The sequence below is a fragment of the Aptenodytes forsteri genome, unplaced genomic scaffold, assembly GCF_000699145.1.
Source record: "Aptenodytes forsteri isolate BGI_AS27 unplaced genomic scaffold, ASM69914v1 Scaffold264, whole genome shotgun sequence".
Classification (NCBI taxonomy): Eukaryota; Metazoa; Chordata; class Aves; order Sphenisciformes; family Spheniscidae; genus Aptenodytes; species Aptenodytes forsteri.
In genome coordinates this window covers 1,576,848-1,596,302 of record NW_008795936.1, presented here as the reverse complement: position 1 = coordinate 1,596,302, position 19,455 = coordinate 1,576,848, and the positions used below count along the sequence as shown (strand labels likewise).

Sequence of the window (19,455 nt, the reverse complement as noted above, 5' to 3'; positions counted from 1 at the left end):
ACGAAAAAAAAACCCTCCACAACCCCAAACAAAAAAAAGCAGGAACTTTGTCTATGGATGTTGAAATGAAAGATTCAGCAAGGGAAAAGGAGATAGTAGCTTAACTTTAAAAAGAAAAAAATAAAATAAAATCCAGCATCCCCCTTGGGTTTTGTTTCTTTTCCCCATGGGCACTGAAGCACCACAATTGCAAGTTCACATTTTATAGCTTTAAAAAAAAACCCACCCCAAATTGCAAAGTTTTCATTCTTTACTTTTTGTCTTCAGAGTCTCCATTTTAAATAAACGTGCAGTTTCAGTAAGTGTTCTCTCACCTGTCATGTTGTCACTTCATGTGATTTGAAGTGTCATCACAAAAAGTAAATACCACATGTTGGTCCTAACTTCCAAGTTGTGCCTCTGTAGAAACACCGTTGTTACACCGTGCCTCTCATACAAAAGGAGCGTAAAAAAAATTGAGCATAAGTAGCCATTGGGGATGTCAGTAAGCTGCAAGCACTGTTCCCCAAACAGTGTTTTTGCTTGGGATACAGATTGTAATTAGATGGTAACTAGCATGTGGACTGAGTCTGTTCTTTGTCGAAGACACTCTTCATCCATTCCAAGTGTGCTCTTTGGAAGGACTGATAAACATGTGAAAGGTGGGTCTCGGTCAGAGTCAGGGTTCCTGATCGGTGCTCTATCAGGTGCTTTCAGATCTTTGGCTGACTGTCACCTGTGAAGCTTCATGCATGCCTTCATATGTGTTTTGAAGCTTGATTAGCATCCAAGTGCTTAGATTCCAGGCTACACATGCTTCTGAGATGGAAAATACGGAATTGTGCTGGTTTATTGACAATATGGCCACACAGTCAAGTTATTTGTCAGCGTGCATTAATAATTGTGGTAGGTACGTGTTAACTATAGACCACAGAATTACATGAAACAGTGAGTGACTGGTAGGAAATGAGAGCCATGAGATGTGACCCAGGTTACTTTTATCTCTTAACATTCCACCTGCACCCACTAATCCAGCCCTCCTGAATCCTTTGTTTCCAACACTTGGACACCATGGTTTGGAGAACCTGCTCATCTCCACAAGCAGAATATTGTGTGAATTTGCACAGTAGCGCTACGGATAGTATCCGGTCTTGGCCAATGGTGGACTTAAGTCAGTGTTTCATATTCCACTCATCAATAATATGAAGGCAGCCTGGTTTTCTGGAGGAATAGTACCCAAATTTGTCCAATAAAGCACTCTACAACACTGCTAAAATATTTAATTTGAGAATGGGGATGTACTGTTATTTCTGCGACAAAAATTGGCAGGCATTACTAATGCAGCCATTCTGAGTGCATTAGTAAAACCATTCAAATGGGATAACACAAAACCTCAAAAGCCACATGCACAAACCAGCTCTGCTGTATGCTACTGCATGCATCCATGTTATGTGCTTAACCTTTTTAGAAGACTTAAGTTTCAGAAGTTTTAGATTGTCTCATCTTCTGTATCCTTGTGGTGGCAGCAGAGCTCTTACATGAAAAATCCTTCAAAACAAACTGCTGTGACCTTTTCAACACTTTGTTTAGTATCAATGGGTAGAAACTTGAAGAGGCATTTGGATCATGCCTTTTAACTTTCTGAAATAAAAAATAAAATCTCCTAAATACTTTTTAAAAGTTATGTGATAAAATGTGTTTTAACAGTGTAGAGAATTCTTAAGGGGGAGTAAAAGCTAACTCAATTTTATTTTCTAGCGTTTTGTTGCACTCTGTCATCTCATCCATGATTGAATTCCCTTTAAGTTACTAAGTGTTGAGCATTATCTTTTTTCCAGTTTACTTCTTCCTGCTACTGAACACATTTCCATGGACCACTGTTAACAGCAGCCTGTGTACTAGTGAAGGCACTGAAGAATGTGCTATTTCTGAATTCCTGTATTAGATACTTTTTAAATCAGGTTATTAAGAAAGTTGGGCTTTAACCCTGAAACAGATCATTGGTAGGTTAATGTTTTAAAAAAATCTTTATATACTTTTTTAAATCACTGTTGATACAATTGTAAATGTTTTCTTTATCCATAGAAACACTCCTGAATCTTAAATTCTTAGATAATTTTTGGTAGCAGTTTGCTTATGGATTGTGTAAAAACTGGTGCAGTGCTTTCTAACTGATCTTTGTGTAATCTTTCACTTCTTTATAGCTAGCTATGGGTTACAACAGGAGCTTATTTACCTTTCAGTCTCCATTCTGTTATGTTCTGCATAATTTTATTGCATACTTCTTTCCTCTCTAAAACAGAATATTCATAAAGCGAAGGACTACTGAAGTTATTTTGGGCCTCTGCTCAGACTGTCTGTGCTTGTTTTTCTCCTGCTTTTAGGTCTGATGGTCAAAACTGAATTTTTCCAGATGGAAAGCAAATACGTGGTTATTATTCCATTCTGTTCTCAGGTTTTTATTTCACTGACAATACCAGCTTTTAAATACCTAGTGTGAGATAATGCTGCTGTTGCTCTGATACCCTGCTTCTTCCCCCTCAATAATTCCAAATTCAAACTCAAAAGTGCTTCAGTAGCTCCTGTTAGTCCTCAACATGCACTTCCTTGTACCTTATTTGCCATGAGTATCATCTGCCTGGTTAAGATAGGCCTCCCTAGTATTCATCAGCTTTCTCTCAAATGCTTGTTTTCACTTCGCTATAAAATTATCTTGGGTGATTGATTTTTAAAAAATAAGGGAAGAAGTGGATCTGTGTATTGTGATTGCCTAATTGGTTCTAAAAGTCAAGCTGTTCCTTCTGCAATTATCTCTAACAAACTACAACTGCAAATTGGTCAGTGACTGATTTATGAACCATAAAAATAATCAAAGCATACTTGTGCAACTCCGCTGACTGACCCTGGAGGGCTGAGCATAGTAACGTTAAAACCAGTATTTTAAAATGTATGGTGAATGTTCATAAGGAATATTTGGTCCTTTTTTTGTAACCCTGTTCTGATGGAGCTACAGTTGGTTTTGGATAATTGGAGAACTATTTTCTGTAGGATTTTCATGTTGTATATGCATTTCAATTCTTCATTGAGGTATTTTAAAGAGCTGGTTTTTGTCATCTTCATGTTACTGCTGTCAGGAGAGACAGGAGCAGGAATGGGAAACATCAAGATAGTCTTAAACTATAGATATGCAGACAGCTTTTTATACCCGCCTATAGGAAAACAATATTTTTTTCAGGAATTCCTTTCCCATAACTTCAGATACTAGGTTAAGAAATATCTGTCTGTTATTAGATAATCTAATCTAAAAGGAATTGAGTTGTTTGTGAGAAATTATTGCTCTTTGGAGTTTATCCATAAGAGGCTTGCTTATTTAATTAGCAATTAATACTAAATGGGAAAATATGCCTTATTTGTTGTGTTGGTTCTGCTGTTGTCTTCAGGCAGTAAAATTACTTTATTTGAAATCATGCAAATGTCAAACTAATCTCTTGGAGAAATAAATCGGAGGGTCTTGACTTAATTTTTCTAGTTACCTTTACCTCAACATTTAAGCATAAACCTGAGTAGTTTTAAAAGCTTCAGTATACGCACAAAACTTTCGTTCATCATCTTGATGAAAACAGGTGGTCTGCTGTCAAAATTGTATGTGTATTAGTGTAGAGGAGTATTTTAAACAGACAGTAACTGTCACTGTCTTCAGGATGAAGGGAAAAAAGTAAACCTGTATGTTCTGTGTTGTTCTCATTAATTCTTGCTGCTGATACTATTTTTCTCAGTGAGCATTATGATAACATTGTTCTGCTATTGATTTATTCAAATCCCATTTTGGAATAGGTCTTTGTACTGTATGTAGAAATGTCAAAGCATGTGCTTGTAAAAGCTGCCTTCCTGGATGGAATATGTTTATCCTCCATATTGGTAAAGTAAGGAGGAGAAGGTCATCAAAAGAAAATGAAGGGCTTCATAGCAGTGGCAAAGAGCACAAATGCCAGCTCTTACTGTGCAGGAGGAGGAATTACTGGGAAGTCAAGCATAGCTGAGCAAGGAGATTCTTGATCTAATATGAATTTCACATCCAGCTCCTGGGATCTTCTTGGTGATGACCACCAAGGTTTACAAAACTAGCTCCTGAGAAATTGTATGTGTGATCTCAAGGGGAAGATGGACTCTGTCAGGGTCTGCTGCTTCCTGGTATAGACCAGTATAGAGCCTCTGAGTGCTGGGGAGAAAAACATCACCCAGTATGCTTACAATTATTCACTGCATACCAGCTTCAAATACTGCATTAAGCAGAAGATTACCTGTTTTTTCAGGTGGTGTGCCTTTATGTGTCTTCTCTGGTATTATACAGGAATTGAATCAGGTGGGTGTTGTTTCAGGCAATGTGTCCATGCCTCCTGCACTGTTGCCCACTTAAGACTTTTTACACCACCTTATTTCTCCTTGTGATGTTTCCAAGAGGTATGGTGGTGCCTCTCACCCAAGCCTGCTCCCCACCTGGAGCAGTGTTCGGCACAGTGGGAAGGAAGGAGAGGGTTGAACTTAATTCTGTGCCTGCAGCAGCTATTCCAGGAGGACACCCTGAATGAGCTGACACCCAGGCACGTGGGCTTTCTTTTGTTTGAGGAGCAAGATGTGCAGAATAACTTTCTGGAAGTCCTCACCTCCTCAGCTATGCTGTGCTTGGCTGGCTGTAGGTTTTATGGGTGACCTTCTGGCTGAAACACTGTCAGAGGAGGACTGTGCCTGCTCACCTCTCAGTATTCTCTCTGGGGTCCTCTTCATTTGCAGAGCTGCCTTCCTCCCTCACATGCAGAGCACTTAAAGGTCCAACTCTGTGTGTTGACCTCATGGAGGCTCCCAGGACCACATAGCCCAATGTCTCCTGCTGCCAACACCTTTACTCTTTCCCTCACTCAGTGAGTAACAAAATACAACATATGGTTGCAAGCAAACAGCTTTAGGGAAAGGACACCACAGCAGCAGGGAGCTATACCTACAGCATAACAGAAATAGGTCAGTGCAAGTGTTTAGTCTTGTACTTTATTCCCTGAAGACTTAGTCTTTATTTGCTGAAAGGGTGTGGTATGAGTACTGCGGGTATTGATCAAAGGAATCTGTGAAGGACAGAAAAGCAAGCCTGTTGGCCATTGCATGTCCTTGAAGGTATGGGCACTGATCTGCTGCAAACTGCTTTATGTCGCAAGTACAGTGGACTCCTTCAAAGCTCTCCTCTGTTCTTGTCAGTGCAGAGCAGGAGCAGAACTACCACCCCAACAAACAAAAACCCCCAAACCAAAAATCAGGGCCTAAGCTGCATACCTTCTCGTATTTTTTGGGATACTGAAGGGGATATCAGCATTGCAGAAGACAGCTCTAGGGAAGCAATGAAACACAAGGGGATAAATACAGAAGAAAAAGTAATTTTAGCAAGGGGGTAGGGAGTGGCAGCAGAAGGTAGAGGCAGGTACAGAAGAGAGATTTTTGAACCAGTAAAGATGTAGATGAGGAAAGACAGAAGAGTCAGAACCATTTGAGGGCTGTTGGTTGTCAGCAAACATGAAAGGACGTGCACCGTTTGTCTCTTTCCATAATGTAAGAAGTACTTCAGGGTGTTGTAGGAGCTCCCAAAGAAGTACTTCAGGGTGTTGTAGGAGCTCGAGGAGCTCCTGGTGGTTCAGAGCCTTCTTTTTGGTATGATTTGGAGGGTAGTGTCCTCTTTGGTCCAGACCTCTGCATCCCTGCTCAGTGCTGGAGCCCACGTGATATGCATCTGCAGCAGGATGTCTGGCCTGACTTTATCCAGAAGTTTATTTCACACACACAACTGCTCTGACCCCACGGACAGTGGGGACAGGGGCAGGTTCTGCTTCAGGATGGCACTGCTGCTCTGAACCAGACAAGGACCGGTTCATTGGTGCCCTGCTGACTGTGCAAGTGCCTGGCCCAGGGTGGTTCTCACGAGGGCTGGGCTGTCCCTCGCAGCTCTGATCGGCACTGGGGACTGGGGAGAGCCTGTGCGTGTTCAGCAAAAACCAAGTGAGGGAGATTTAGTTGTCACAGTCAAAGGGGTTTCTGAATGTCCTTGTTGATCACAATTTAGATAGGTATTTGTTGCTGTTGAAAAGGCACAGCTTTACCACAAGGTACCTTTCAATGGTTCAAGTCTCCCTCTGTAAAGGAGGTCATCTAAAGAAAGGTGCAGTGCAAAAGATTTATATTCTTCAATATCTTTGCTCTCTAATGTGCTTAAAATGTCCATTGTTACTGCTTTCATTTCTTTGCCTTCTCCACCTCTAAAAATTGAATAAGCAGCAGACAAAAACTTCAGACCCGGTATTTGGTAAAGAGAAGTTATAAGCCACTGAATACAATCTTCTATGTCGCTCTGACATTATTCTGTTTTTCTTAAAATAAGCTTCAGGAAGTTTTTCTGCAGGGATATATTGTGTTGTATTTTGATTTTATAAATTGGCTTTATCAGTTTTATAAGAAGTGATTTATTTTTTCTTCCCCTCTGTACTTGCCCAGGCTGGTGAAAATACTTACACAAATCAATGTCTTGCAATAAACTTTGGTTCATAAGATTTGCAAAAATTTTCTTTCTCTCTCTTTAATGGCTTCTGGCAAAGCCTAATCTTTGTTTTAAATACAGTAGCTGTTATTACTAGCACATTTTTAAAGAGTGATTCAGTAGAACAGTGCAGTACATTAATAAGTCTAATTAAACCATGCTTGTTTTCCCCAAATTGACACAAACTGCATATTCAGAAATCAACAACTTTAATCAGTTGAGTAGACTGGTCTCCGGAGGGCAGTTGCTTTAATGTTCGTAATCACTGTAGTGTAGTTCATTAAGAAGCTATCACAGAATCCCCCTGGGAATAATTTATAAAAGATTTAGCTGTTTGCTCTGAAGTAACCTTGGGGACAAATGTCAAGGAGTCAGTAACAAAAGTAAGGGATTTTAGATGAGTGCTCCTGCATACTTGGCAATTCACAACTGTCTTGGTCTGGGAGAAGAACAGACTATAATTGTTCCTGTTTTCTTCCCTCTAGTATATTTGAGCACAGAAGAAATCGTTTTCCAGCCTTCCTCCTTTTTTTGTGTTTGCTAACTGGAGCAGTTCATGCCATTTAAATTACCCAAAGCCCTCCAAGTAAGCTACTGTTGTTGTGTTTGGGTGGGAAGCATGAGCTGGGGTTGCAGGCACATGAGAATTGAGATGGCCTTTGTGGTTGATTAAAGAAAGCTTCCAAGTGGAAACGGTGTTTTACCTGCTACAGGAATTTTGCAAGATACTGTAGCAGTGTTATATGCAAGATTAGAGAGGAGCAGGACAGGGAGAGGAAATGTAAAAGAGAACATTTTATTTGGGAGAAGACTGTTTAGGAGGGAAGCAGTTTTTTCGTAAGCTAAAAAGTGCCTGCCATCTCTGGCATGAAAACATACTTTTTTATTTTTTAACCCCTTGGACTAGTAAGTTTTGTGCAGTCAGTTACATTGTAGTGGTTACAAACAGGTGATTAGTCCATGGGGAGAAATTGGAGATGTTTGTGGAGGCGCGTTGAGGAGGCAGAAAGAGAAGTCCAACAGAGCCTGGGGAAGGGGGACTGCCTGGGATGAAGGATGCTTGGTTTTCTAGGCCGCAAAGGAGAGAGAAAGAAGCTGGGCTTGTTTGTAGGAGACGATAGAAGAAAGTGAATGGAAGTGGAAAACCATCTTGAACTGGTGCGTAGGCAGACAGGACAGCAGAGAGCTGCCCCAGGAGACAGCCATGCAGTGGTGTGACTTTCAGCATGCTGAGTTTTTTGGTATAATTTCAAGCCCTTTTCCAAACTGTGATGTACAAAGCTTGGCAGTTGTTTTATTGGAGTTACTGCTTCAGTTTGTTTAAAAGAAAAAAAAAAATTGCTTCAGACATCTGCTTATATGAATCACTGCTGCTCCTTTCATTGATCTGAATGTGTTAAACTGTTTGTATATAAAAAATGGTTTAGCAATGAGCTTTAATTTAATCAGTCTATTAGATCAGAAATGCTCCTTGGATCTCTAAAGAAGTTTCTCTTATTGGAAGTTCATTAGCTGCTTTTGTCTGGCTTGTTCTCTGCTTAAATTAATGTATTAAATATACTTTGCCTGTTAAAGGAAAATCTTAATTTACAATTTGTGTTTATTCTCTCTTCAAAAGAAGTGCTGTGTGGTTGTATTTCCAAACATCGGCAGGCATAGCTAAACACTTGTCTGTTACATGGTTTCAGTGGCATCGCCTTTGTGAAGCGGTTGTGAGAACTGCCACTTGGGAAGATTTAACTGAGTTAGGACCTCCTACAAATGCAACGCTTTGAGACTTTCTAGCCTCAAGAGAGGCTATTTCAAAAGCTGTATTTAGTATTTGATTCGTTGCTCTTGAACTTTAAACATCGCTGCAGTGGCAGATTTTTTTTTTTCCCCTCATTTGGCATGCCATAAATAAATCTGTGGGCAGGGGTTTAATGTAACTTCTCACTCAAATGCAACACAAAAATACTCAAGAATGAAAAGGGGTGATTATAAAGGGTTATTTATAACAGTCTGTTGATCTTCTGACTTGTTTGTGTTGACTTCCCCATGCTTGAGCTCAAAATAGTGACAGTGCCAAGGAGCAGAGCATGTTTCCTTCATTATCCCCTCTTCCACTATGGATTTAACCAGATATTGCTCTTTAGTTCAAGTATGATACTTGAATCTTCTGAACTAACATAGTAGAGGGGAATTAAAAACACTTGCTTACCTGAGACCTGCAGTTGGCTCACAAAGGCGTCTAACCTCATGGGTGATGTCTGTCCTGATGCAAAGCCTCTGGGAGAGGGGGACAGGGAGAAGGCCTGCCTGGGCACCGCTGGAGCAGAAACCAGATAAAGCGGCTTGGGGAATTCTGCAGCCTTTTCTGCAGGGTCTATCCTGAGCAGACCATGCTGCTTTGTTACGAAAAGCGCAAGAGGTCCTCGGTTTTGCTCTGGGGTTACCTCAGTAGTAGGTTTACTTGTACTCTGTAACTTTGATGTTAAGCATGTAGAAGAAAGTAGACAAAAAGAAGCATTGTAAAGGAAACAGCCTTGTCAGGTATTCACCACGTGAACAGGCAGATCCCTATGTCTGATTCTCCTTTTGCAAGTAGATTCTCTCATTGAAGTGGCACAGCATAAAGGTGTGCATTATTAACATTTTAAGGTGACATCTGCCCTGCTCCTATGTGTGAAGATAACCTTTAAAAATTCTTGTACGTAGGGTTGACTTTCTGTTTTCAGAGTATTTAAGCCAGAACTTCAGTAAATGTTTGAAGCCAAGGATGATGCTTTATTACATTAAAAGAAAACAGAAGTTTTTGAACTGTTAAATCTGACAGGATCTTCGATGGCCTGCAGATCCCTTTAGTTCGTCAGGAAAATGTGAGGCAAGTGTTCAGGCAAGTGCTTATCTGCATGCAGCAAGCAGCTGTGCTGAAGTCAATAATGCAGAGTGATTATTTTTGCAATGCAACAGTGTCAAGTTTTTCAAATATTAAATACTTGCTTCACTTTTGCTCATCTGTTCCGTCCTACTTCCCTTTCTCAATATCCTAGATTTAAATCCAGGCTAGCCTCAAACTCATTACAAAAAGTGTTGCCCTCCGGTAGTAATTTAGCATTATTTTTTATGGAGCCATGCAAGGGTATAAAATGAATCCAGTAAATCATAAAACTTGAACAGGTGGAAACATCAGAAACGATATTAAGAATTTCACACATAAGTTATTCAGTAATAATAATAATCCTTTTGTGCTTTTTGGTGTCTAGAATGGCTGTGAAAATGTACAGCACTCTGAAAACTCACAGCCTTACGGAGGTGTTTGCTGTTTTTTTTGTGGGTTTGTTTTCTTGGGGTTTTTTTTTTGATAGAACTCTGTGCAAAGCCAGTCTGAGTAAGTCAAGTGTCCCAAAGTCTTAAAACCAGGGTTCAGCAAGTGAGAATTTGGGAGCAATTTAGGTGAACTTCAAAAGCAGGTGTTTACAGAAGGGGAAAATAATTTGGTATAATTTACATTTCTGTTTTGAGTTGCAACATTTACTTTTGTAAGGTATGGCTCATCGCTGCTTGTATTGGAGCAGAAGCTGTTTTGTCTGGAGATACAATCTGCAAGTGTCCTAGTTGGGAGGCTCTGGGATACTGGGGGCTTCAGCACTGTTAAATGTAAAGAGAAGGTGAGCTCTTCAAGATTTCAGAATCAGTGTGACTGAGTTGCTCTTTTGTTTGTTTCTCGTTAGCCATGCTGGTAAGTGGTTGAACAGTTTGCAACCCTGTGAATGCCATTTTGGTGTTCAGGCAGGATTTAGAAATAGACAGACCCCAGTGTGCTAGTGTGAGCTCTTCGTACCTCTTTAGGATGTTTTTTAATGGTCAGTATTGTAATTCTGCATCACGTTCTCCAGCTACAGTCTGCTGTCACATGGTGTAGATGAAAGATGACCCTTAAAGTTAATTTATTCCTGCTTCTTCAAGTGGAAGAAAGCAAATTACCATGCTTTAGTAAGGTACCATTATCAAAGGTTGTGGGAAACACACAGTGGGTTAAAATCAGATGCAAGAACTTCTTAACACCCCCAAGACATTCAGTCTGCCTCCCTGAAGGACAATACAGCCTTTGAGGGCAGCAGTGGAAGGGGCTCCTGATCTTCAGGGGTCGGAGCATCTGCTGGGGCAGAGTGGCTGGCTGGAGACAGAGGCACTCTCAGCTGTCCCTGGTTACACACCCTGCATCAGTCAGTCCTCGGGCTGCATCCATGCCAGGGGCAGCATACGTAGGGGCACTGGAGCGGAGCAGACACTGAGAGCGGTGACAACGTGGCAGCCTGTGCTGTGCTGTGCTGTGCACCCTCTCATGCCTGAATGCAAGAGAGTGAAGTAGAAGCTGAGACCTTCATGCCTGTTCCTACTCTCCAGGCTCTCCACACCACTGAAATCCTCCTTTAATCAGTGACTCTGGCTTATTTTTTCTCTAGCACCACTGCACTGTGCAAATAGTTTATCCCCAGGATTGCTCAATACAGGTTTCCTTAATACTATGTTTTGCTAACCTCTGCTATGCCCAGTTTCTGTGACAGTAGTTGTAGTTGAACAAGCACAGAACTTAAAGGGTAAAACAGCAACTTTCATCTGTTATTGGAAATAGTCCATTTTCTCATACTTGCCAAGGAACTGATAGTATGGTCGTTTGGGAGTGGGGATGACTGCTCAGCATTATAGTCTTAAAACATATGGATAACTGTAATTCTTACGTGTCTTGGGTGTGTCCTTTTTTGCAGTTTATGTGTCTGTGCTGCCACTGAAGATGAGTAAATTTGAAAGAGTTGCTGTCTTTGCCACACCTGATGGTTTCAGAAGCTCCATTAGGAGAAGATGCTGAAACTGAAAACTGTGTCTGACAATATCAGCTTTGCTGGGCAGATTCACGGTTATTAAAGCAGATAGACTGAGTAGGTTGTTTGTGCAAGATCAAAGGAAAATTGGATCGTGAGAGGCTGTTGTCTGAATAATGCTGACATCATGTCTTTTTCATTAGGACATAATTGAATAGTGTTCTTAAGGGATATGGATTTCTGTGGTCCAGCACTCTCAGCAGAGGGCCTGAACAGGAAACAAACTGAAATATGCTCATTTATTGAAGTTCTTTGCCATGGATAGGAATTTTTTACTTTGAGGCTTTATCTTTATTGTGAAAGGTACGTTTTAGCCACGAAAAGATTGATGTGCAGTGTTTGTCCTACTACTGGAAATCCGGGAGGTGTGGTTTTCATGTGTAGGCCGTCAAGGGCTAGCAGGCTGTAAGGGCAGGAGGTGCAATGCTGACCTTACTTAACTGTCTTGTAGGTGTGAGCTCCAGTGCCCAGACTTCAGTGGGATTTTGCAGTAGGGTAGCTTGTTTATGCTGCTACTAAAGAAAATAGTCTTTCCTCTAGGTAGAAAAGCTTAGCCTTGGAGTTGGTGGTTGGTGATGCTTTTAAGTCTCTTTCTGTAGTATTTGGATCTTGTGCATTTTCTTATTCTCTGAAGGTTGTAAATGAGGATGTGGACTCTTAGGACAGTGCTAGTGGAACCCTTTTGGAGATGCCCACCCCAAAATAAGCTGTGTTTGATGACACCATTTGGAGGCAGATTCCCCTGAAGCTTCCTGTTTGCAGGAATTGCAAACCCTCTCTATTCAGCTGTGTTTAAATAATTTTACTGCTTTTAAGTATCTATTTGAGACATATGCTCATATAAGAATGGTATTTCTCCATACTCATACTGCACCTAAATCTCTTTTCTCTGATATTTTGACACAGTTTCAAATATTTGTCTGACACTTTTTTAATTTTAAGAAAGGATTGCTGAATTAAGTTTTGTACCCACCCTTTGAACTAAGCAGTGCTGTCAGTTGGTGGCATATATAAGGTATTATTCCTCTCCTTGAGCAGAGAAGCAATAGGAATAAGGCTCCTATACACACAGAAAGATCTGAACTTGTATTTGAATATGCAGTATTTGGTTTTTGGTGACTTCTAAATATCAGGCTTCCATGAAATGGGAAAGCTTTTTCAACATTTTGATTTAAATTAGTAAAACATCACCATTAATCTAGATTTGATTTCCAGTAATTTCATGGATTAATAGAAAAAATAAAGTATGTGAACCTGTTCAAAGCACCTGAAATGCATGTCTAACTGACTGTGCTTTTCCTTTGCAGGATGTTGTCTGGGGGTTAAACTCTTTATTTACTGTAAGTAAATGAATATTTTGCATATCCTTTTTCCTGCCTGGTTTGGTTTCAGCATCACCTAATGTGAACCCCATCTGTTGCCTCTTAAACTTAAGGTCATTATTTCCTTTGGCTTCAGTGGCTGTTGTACAAGTATGAAATCAGTTTGTGCTTTTGTTTGTATAACTGCAAGACTCATACAGATGGTCTGAAATGCCAGCTTTTTTGTACATTGTTTTTACTTTTGGTTACAAATCTACTGTGGGCTATTTTGGTAACAAGTTACTTGGGATCTTCCACACAGTATGAAATTCCTTCCGCTGGTCTGCAGGAAATAGAAATTCATATTGCTCTAAGAAGGAATTGTGTTGGTGTTATGTTTTTTAAAAATTATGTTTAGGAATGAATGACTGCCCTGCAGGCTCATTCCTGTTTTGAACACTTATATTCCTGTTCAAGGGCCTTGGTACCCACCTGCAGAATTTGCATAAACCCTGCCTTGTCACAGAAATGATATGATTTTGTTCAGGGATTCCATTTTCCCCGTTTTCCTTAGATTGACAGGAGCAAGAAACCTGTGCCTCGTAATTACAGGAGCAACTTGAAAATGGAGGAGAGGGCAGGAAGCTGCAAGAGGCAGGCAGGATGCAACAGCTGCTTTTGCCCTAAAAGCGGAGAGACGCTAAGTTTTTACTGTACAAAAGCTGCCTTTTTTTAGGAAGTCCAGGATTATGGTCCCCTTCCACAGCCATTGCTGCTGGGTAGGAAGGTCAGGAGAACGCAAAGAAAGGCACTAACTTGGTCACCACGTTTGTCATCGACTCTGGAGAGAACTACCCCAGCCACTCCAGAGTGTACAGAGGAGGCTGTGAAAAGCTTTGGATGAGGAGCATAGCTGTGGGCTTCGCTAGCCCCAGCCTGTTTTCGGAGAGAGGAATTCCTTCCACCGCTATCTGCAGGAGGAAGGGCGGAGCGGTGACTGTGCTCCCAGCACTATCACCAGGATCATGGTGCATTTCTAAAGCCTCTAGCATAGATCAAGCCAGTGACTGGCTACAATCTCCTAAGCTTTCCTGGCATCCAAAGGCATGATTTGTTTCAACAACTTCTTTGGTAAATTGATTTAGAAGATTGGAGAGCATTTGCCTTTTCAACAAAGAGTAATTGCGTTTCACAGTTAGTCTGCCACTGCATGCTAAGTAACTGGAAGAAAGCGAAATCCACTGGAGGTACAAAGGAGTGCCTTCAGAGGCAGAACTGCATGTAAAAATAATCTGTTGGGCAAACAGCTGCAAAGAGCGATGGTCATGCTTTGGAGACCACGGGGATTTGTCATGGCCGGCAAGAGCTGGGCTTCCCAGCTTGCCTCTTGGATTTCCCTCACACCCAGCTGCTTATAAATAATTAGGCTTTGAAAAGCTGGCATTGGATTGTACTGGCCTTGCAGATTCTTTTGGGGTTTTCTTGAAGTGAGTGAGTGAAAAAGAGGTGGATTGGTGTCCTGGTTTGAATGAAATGGGAGGTTTTCTGCTTGAAAACGAGTCAGAGAGTGACAGGAGCCTTTCATGCTTGTGAAACAATGGCATTTCACTGCTGTCACAGGCTGACCTTAAACTGGGGAAAGTGATCTGGGCTGCAGGCAGAAGAGGGGGGGTTGTGATTAAATGTTAATTTTTTATGATAATTCCTCTTTTATCAGCATCTTGGCTTCCTTTGGTTTTAACCCTAGACCGTTTCTCCTTCCGAAATTAATATTTATTGAGATTAAACTGACAGATCTGGGATTTATTTTGATTATTTCTGCTCCCTGGCCCCACATGCCCTTAGCTTTGCACTCCTTTTCCTCAGCCCTGTTTTTCCCATTGCACTGAACTTTCCTGTCTGTCAGGCTCCAGGTTATGTAGTTTCTTCACAGAGAGAATTAAATTGCTTTGCTATGGAGATGGTATTAAGGAAGCTCTTCCTGCTTTATCACCAGGCTGTTTGCAGGGTTCTTTAAGGGTTTACTTCACCCTTGAACAAAAATCAACAGGAATTGTGCCTTCTGCAACTTTGAATGTTCCTTCAAAATTTGATTTAAAACTGTCTCAGTTTTCAAATAGAAATGCATCACTGCCAGAGAGAAGTGTCACGGGGCTGTGTGGCATGCCACCAGATGGGGTCGAATGCCTTGCTGCTGTTGTCCATTAATTGACTTGTGATTTGGTTTGTACTCATCAAACTCATTTGCATCTACCTTTGGCAGGGATACCTGTCAAGGTAGTGAGAAAATGGCACTATATTTGCTGGTCTTGTTTGCTTTGTTTCATTATCTTGTTCATTAGGGCTTTGGATTCTTTATATGACGCAGTGAGTGGGAACCCTATAACGTTCTCTGTTTCTTTTCCAGGATCTTTTGAATTTTGACGATCCTTTGAATATTGAGGCTGCAGAGCATCATTTGCGTGACAAGGTAAGTCAGCGGTTTATTTAAAGCATGTTGTTCCTAAACAAATACACATACTGTACTTGGCAATTCCCAGTCAGTCCTTTTAAAGCATTCAAGCTGGTACTTCAGGCAGTTGAGTGACTCATTGTATCAGCAACCAGTTACTCAAACAAGATGTGCTTTATCTGGGAAAGTAAACTCAACACAGTAGTGTTATTCACCATATGCTAGAATTGTTGACCATAATGTAGTCATATCCCCAAAATAGATCATCTTTTCCTTCTTGTTTCTGAGAGTTTCCCTGAAATTGTACATGTTCTGTGCAGCAATTGATAGTGAATTGGTTTGGCACAGTTATGTGAGTAGCCTTTACCTTAAAAGGCGTGCAAAAAGATCTCATCCTTCTGTCTCTTTCAAAATGCAACTTTTTTCTTCACAAATCTTACATGTTGCATGCTTTCATTAAGCCAGGAGAGATCTGGGCACATTTGAAAGACAGGAGTGGAAAGTTTATTTTCTTTTTACTGATCCTGTATGTTCTGTGTGTATTATGGACTGGGCAAAGTAAAACGTGGTATTGATTAGTGGCCTGATGAACATCTGCGAGATTGAGCATGGAGGTAGAGGTGAACAAAGTACTAACTTCCCCCTTGTATGGACCTCTGAAGTTGTGTCACGTTACATTATATAGATGCATACCTCAAGCATATAAAAGTTACACTTCGCACGTTCAAGTTCTCTTGTTTTAAACAAACTCTTCTGACACTTTTGTTGAAGTTAACCTTAAAGATTGAAGAAAGCTTCCAGGTAAATGTTGATTGAAGAGTTCATTGAAACTGTAGTGTCGGGCAGTGCACCTAATTTATCTCATTTTTTCAAGAGGAAACATCAGGATGGCAAGTTCATCTTTCTAGCTATTTTCTTGTTTAATGAGATTTTGTAGCTATTCTGGTATTTGTCAGTGTTTGCAGGGCTGGGATGAGACTGGAAGCCTAATGTGAGAAAAATATAGTAGACACCTACTCTGGAAGAGGTTTTTTTAATGGCTTTGTTATATCATTTTGGCAAAGAGTGCCAGGAAGCCTTCCAAGCCGTAAAACACTGAAAGTCACAGAGGTACAGCCCGAGAAACAAAACCATTGTAGTAAAGGTAGCAGGCTGAATCATTTACTTTGTTTGCATTGTTAGACTGAATTATTATCTAATATCTTGCCAGAGAAATTTGTAGCTCTTTGGAAACGGTGAGGCTACACACCTATTGCTGAGTGGCAAATTTGGCACTTGATTTCTTCTAATGCCAGAGGGAAAGTGGTTTGTCTGGTGTCTGGGTAGGTTTTTGTGAGGAGAGATGCTCCCATAGTACTAGTACAGTCTTGTGTCAGATGTGCTGAGGCTGTGGTAGGTGAGCCTTACCAGTGCTTCGAGTAAATTGTTAGAGCTCAGACCAGCCAGACAGTTAATGTCCTCTTCCCAAAGAGTGATGAAATGCTAAGAAATCGCTCTCCTGCATCTCTCAATCTCATTCAGTAATTGGAAACCTTGGGAATCCACAGAAAGGAAGAATGTTACCTGCTTTTAAAAACGCACCTGCCTCAAAAACAGAAAGGTGAGCACTCAAAATACGTACTGCTACACTAATAGCATGGAAGTCTTTTTTCGGATAAAAGCAGCTGTGGAAGAAGTGAAAGGGAAATTGAGTGGTTTTTTTGACAGTCTTCTAAATTAAAAATAGTTTTGGAACAAACATTTTTTATTTAGTAAACTCTAAGTAGTCTCCACAGGTATTTGTAAAATTCATGTTCTGCCATGTTAAGTTTTTTTTGGAGCTTACCTGAATTTAGTTTAGGTATTTCATTGATAGTGACAGCACCAGGTAGTGCTGGATTTTCTACAGTATGTCTTACAGCAACATCAAGACGAAACCAATAATGCTTGTCTGGAGAGAATAAATTATGCAAGGGAGAGAAATGGATGCTTTTACAATTAGCCTCAAAGGATGCAATTGCAGCGTGAGTTAGTTTTTGTCTCTCTTGGGCATAGATGTCAGGTAGTGTATAAGCACTTTGTTGTGAAGTGAAACTGCTGTGGTCCTGTCCTGTCTCTTAAGAAAACACTTGCAATGCACAATATGATTAATATGGGAATGCTAATGAATTTTCCCCAAGACATTTTTATGTGTGTAATACAATTATACAAATAGTGTATACATAATATATATGCCTACATGCACAGTCTATATACAAACAGATGTGCAAATATATCTATATACAAATAGTTTTGTATACAAACATCTGTGTCTAACAGATACTGTAAGGGAATGACTTTGGTCATTTGACAGCGTGGGAGTATATGGCTTGTAACAGCCAAAGCAAATGTACATTGAGCTGTCTTCTGTGGTTCTCCTGGAGGACATGACTCGGTATTTCACTGATGTCATTTCAGATTTCAAATCCTGGGATCCCTTTGCTGACATTCCAGGCTAAGTGTGGCTGCCCAAGAGGTTAACAGCTAATCTGTAACCTGCCTCTGGTTATTGAAAATGTGAAACTGGAGTTTGTTCAGTTCCGTAGGCTGGTATTAAGTCATCAGAAATGACTGCCGCCTTGCAGGTGCTGGAAGAAGTCATATCGTAGATATCAAATCCTTATTATTGAATCTTGGAAAACAGTTGTGCTGTAAATGTTTTGTGTTACAGATCAGGCTGTGAGGGACAGTTATGATCTCTTCCTGCATAAGGAACCTCTTAATTTTTGCATCAAATCTATGGCTTATACATGAGCACGTAGTTGTAGTTTTTGGGAAAGCAGCCTTGTTCTAGGATGTAAAAATGATACAAAGTTCAGAGCTCAAGTTGTTCAATTAATTGCTTTAGAAAACTGTGTCTTGTCTGAGATCTGAGTTAGTGCAGCTTCAGCTTCCAGCCCTTGGGGGGCCTCCTTCAGCTCGAGGAAGGAGCTGTCAGTTACTGAACTTCTTCCCTTGCGGCTTCCTTCAGCCAGTGATCATCAAATCACTTTTAAAAGAATTATTTTTTCAAGTACATACAATTGTTTATACAGCTTGAGTAATTCTACAGTTCTTCCCCACACACTTTGCAAGATGTCAGTAACTTTTTGGAAGGTTGTACAATAAATTTGGGCAGAGTCATCAAACATACATTTTCACAAATGCTAGGTAAAGATACTAGCTTAATATTCAGGCTTGCTAGCCCTCTACTTACGTATCCAAAACCTACCTTCTTACCAGCTACAGAATTGATCTGGACACCTATGTTGTAATTGGTTGTTTTCATCAAAAGACCTTTTCAGTGACAGAGGATGCTGTCTGCCACCTTGTGTGATGTTAACTTTTCCGAGTTAGGACCCCTGTATTTGCCTGCATTAAATGGTACTGTTCAAGTGATTTCATTGTCACTGCGATCAATTTTGTAAGGCTTCAGTTTTGTCAATCGTGAATTTATCTTATGATTGTCATCAAGTGATGCTGGATCCTCCAAAGCTTAGTTACCCACATGGTAATTTTTTTCCATATATGCAGTCAGACGTCCCGCCTTTCAGCTTATGAGCTCAACCTCACATTCTCTTGCTGTGCACCTCTGAGAAGGCTCTGTCCTCTTGGTAACCTCCTCATCAGTATTGGGGGGCTGATTTTAGGTCCCCCCAAAGCTGCCTCCTCTCTACCAACAAGCCCTGTTCCTCAGCCTCTCCTCGCCCTGAGGCCTTCCCAGCAGAGCAATCCACAGCCCAGCATCTGGGACTGTTATTGTGCAGGGACTGAGTGTGTCCCAGGGGCAGGGCTTTGCATTTGGCCTTGTTGAGCCTCCTGAGGTTGCTGTTGGCCTTTCCTCCAGCCCATGCAGGTCCCTCTGGAGGGTGGATTTGCCCTCCAGCATGTTGAGTGCATCCTCTTTAGTGACTGTATTTCTGTAGACCTGGTGCCAACTTCCACACTCAGCCAGTTTTTAAACTCAAACCTTCATAGAATCATAGAATGGTTTGGGTTGGAAGGGACCTTGAAGACCATCTGTTCCAACCCCCCTGCCATGCGCAGGAACACCTTCCACTAGACCTGGTTGCTCAAAGCCCCTTCCAGCCTGACCTTGAACACTTCCAGGGATGGGGCATCCACAACTTCTCTGGGCAACCTGTTCCAGTGCCTCATCACCCACATAGTGAAGAATTTCTTCCTTATATCTAATCTAAATTTATCCTCTTTCAGTTTAAAGACATTACCCCTTGTCCTATCCCTACATGCCCTTGTAAAAAGTCCCTCTCCAGCTTTCTTGTAGGC

At 41.0% G+C, this 19,455-nt stretch overlaps 1 protein-coding gene across 2 annotated transcripts in view; it reads left to right on the top strand.

Moving 5' to 3' along the window:
* UBE2F (ubiquitin conjugating enzyme E2 F (putative)) overlaps positions 1-19,455 on the top strand; it is an 84,207-nt gene that overhangs the window by 37,565 nt on the left and 27,187 nt on the right. Inside the window, exons 7-8 of one of the 2 annotated variants that reach the window (XM_009285122.1) lie at positions 12,726-12,758; positions 15,127-15,189. In XM_009285122.1, the coding sequence (XP_009283397.1) occupies positions 12,726-12,758; positions 15,127-15,189 (96 nt within the window). The remainder of the gene's footprint in view (positions 1-12,725; positions 12,759-15,126; positions 15,190-19,455) is intronic. The other variant, XM_009285124.1, reaches the window with a different exon arrangement.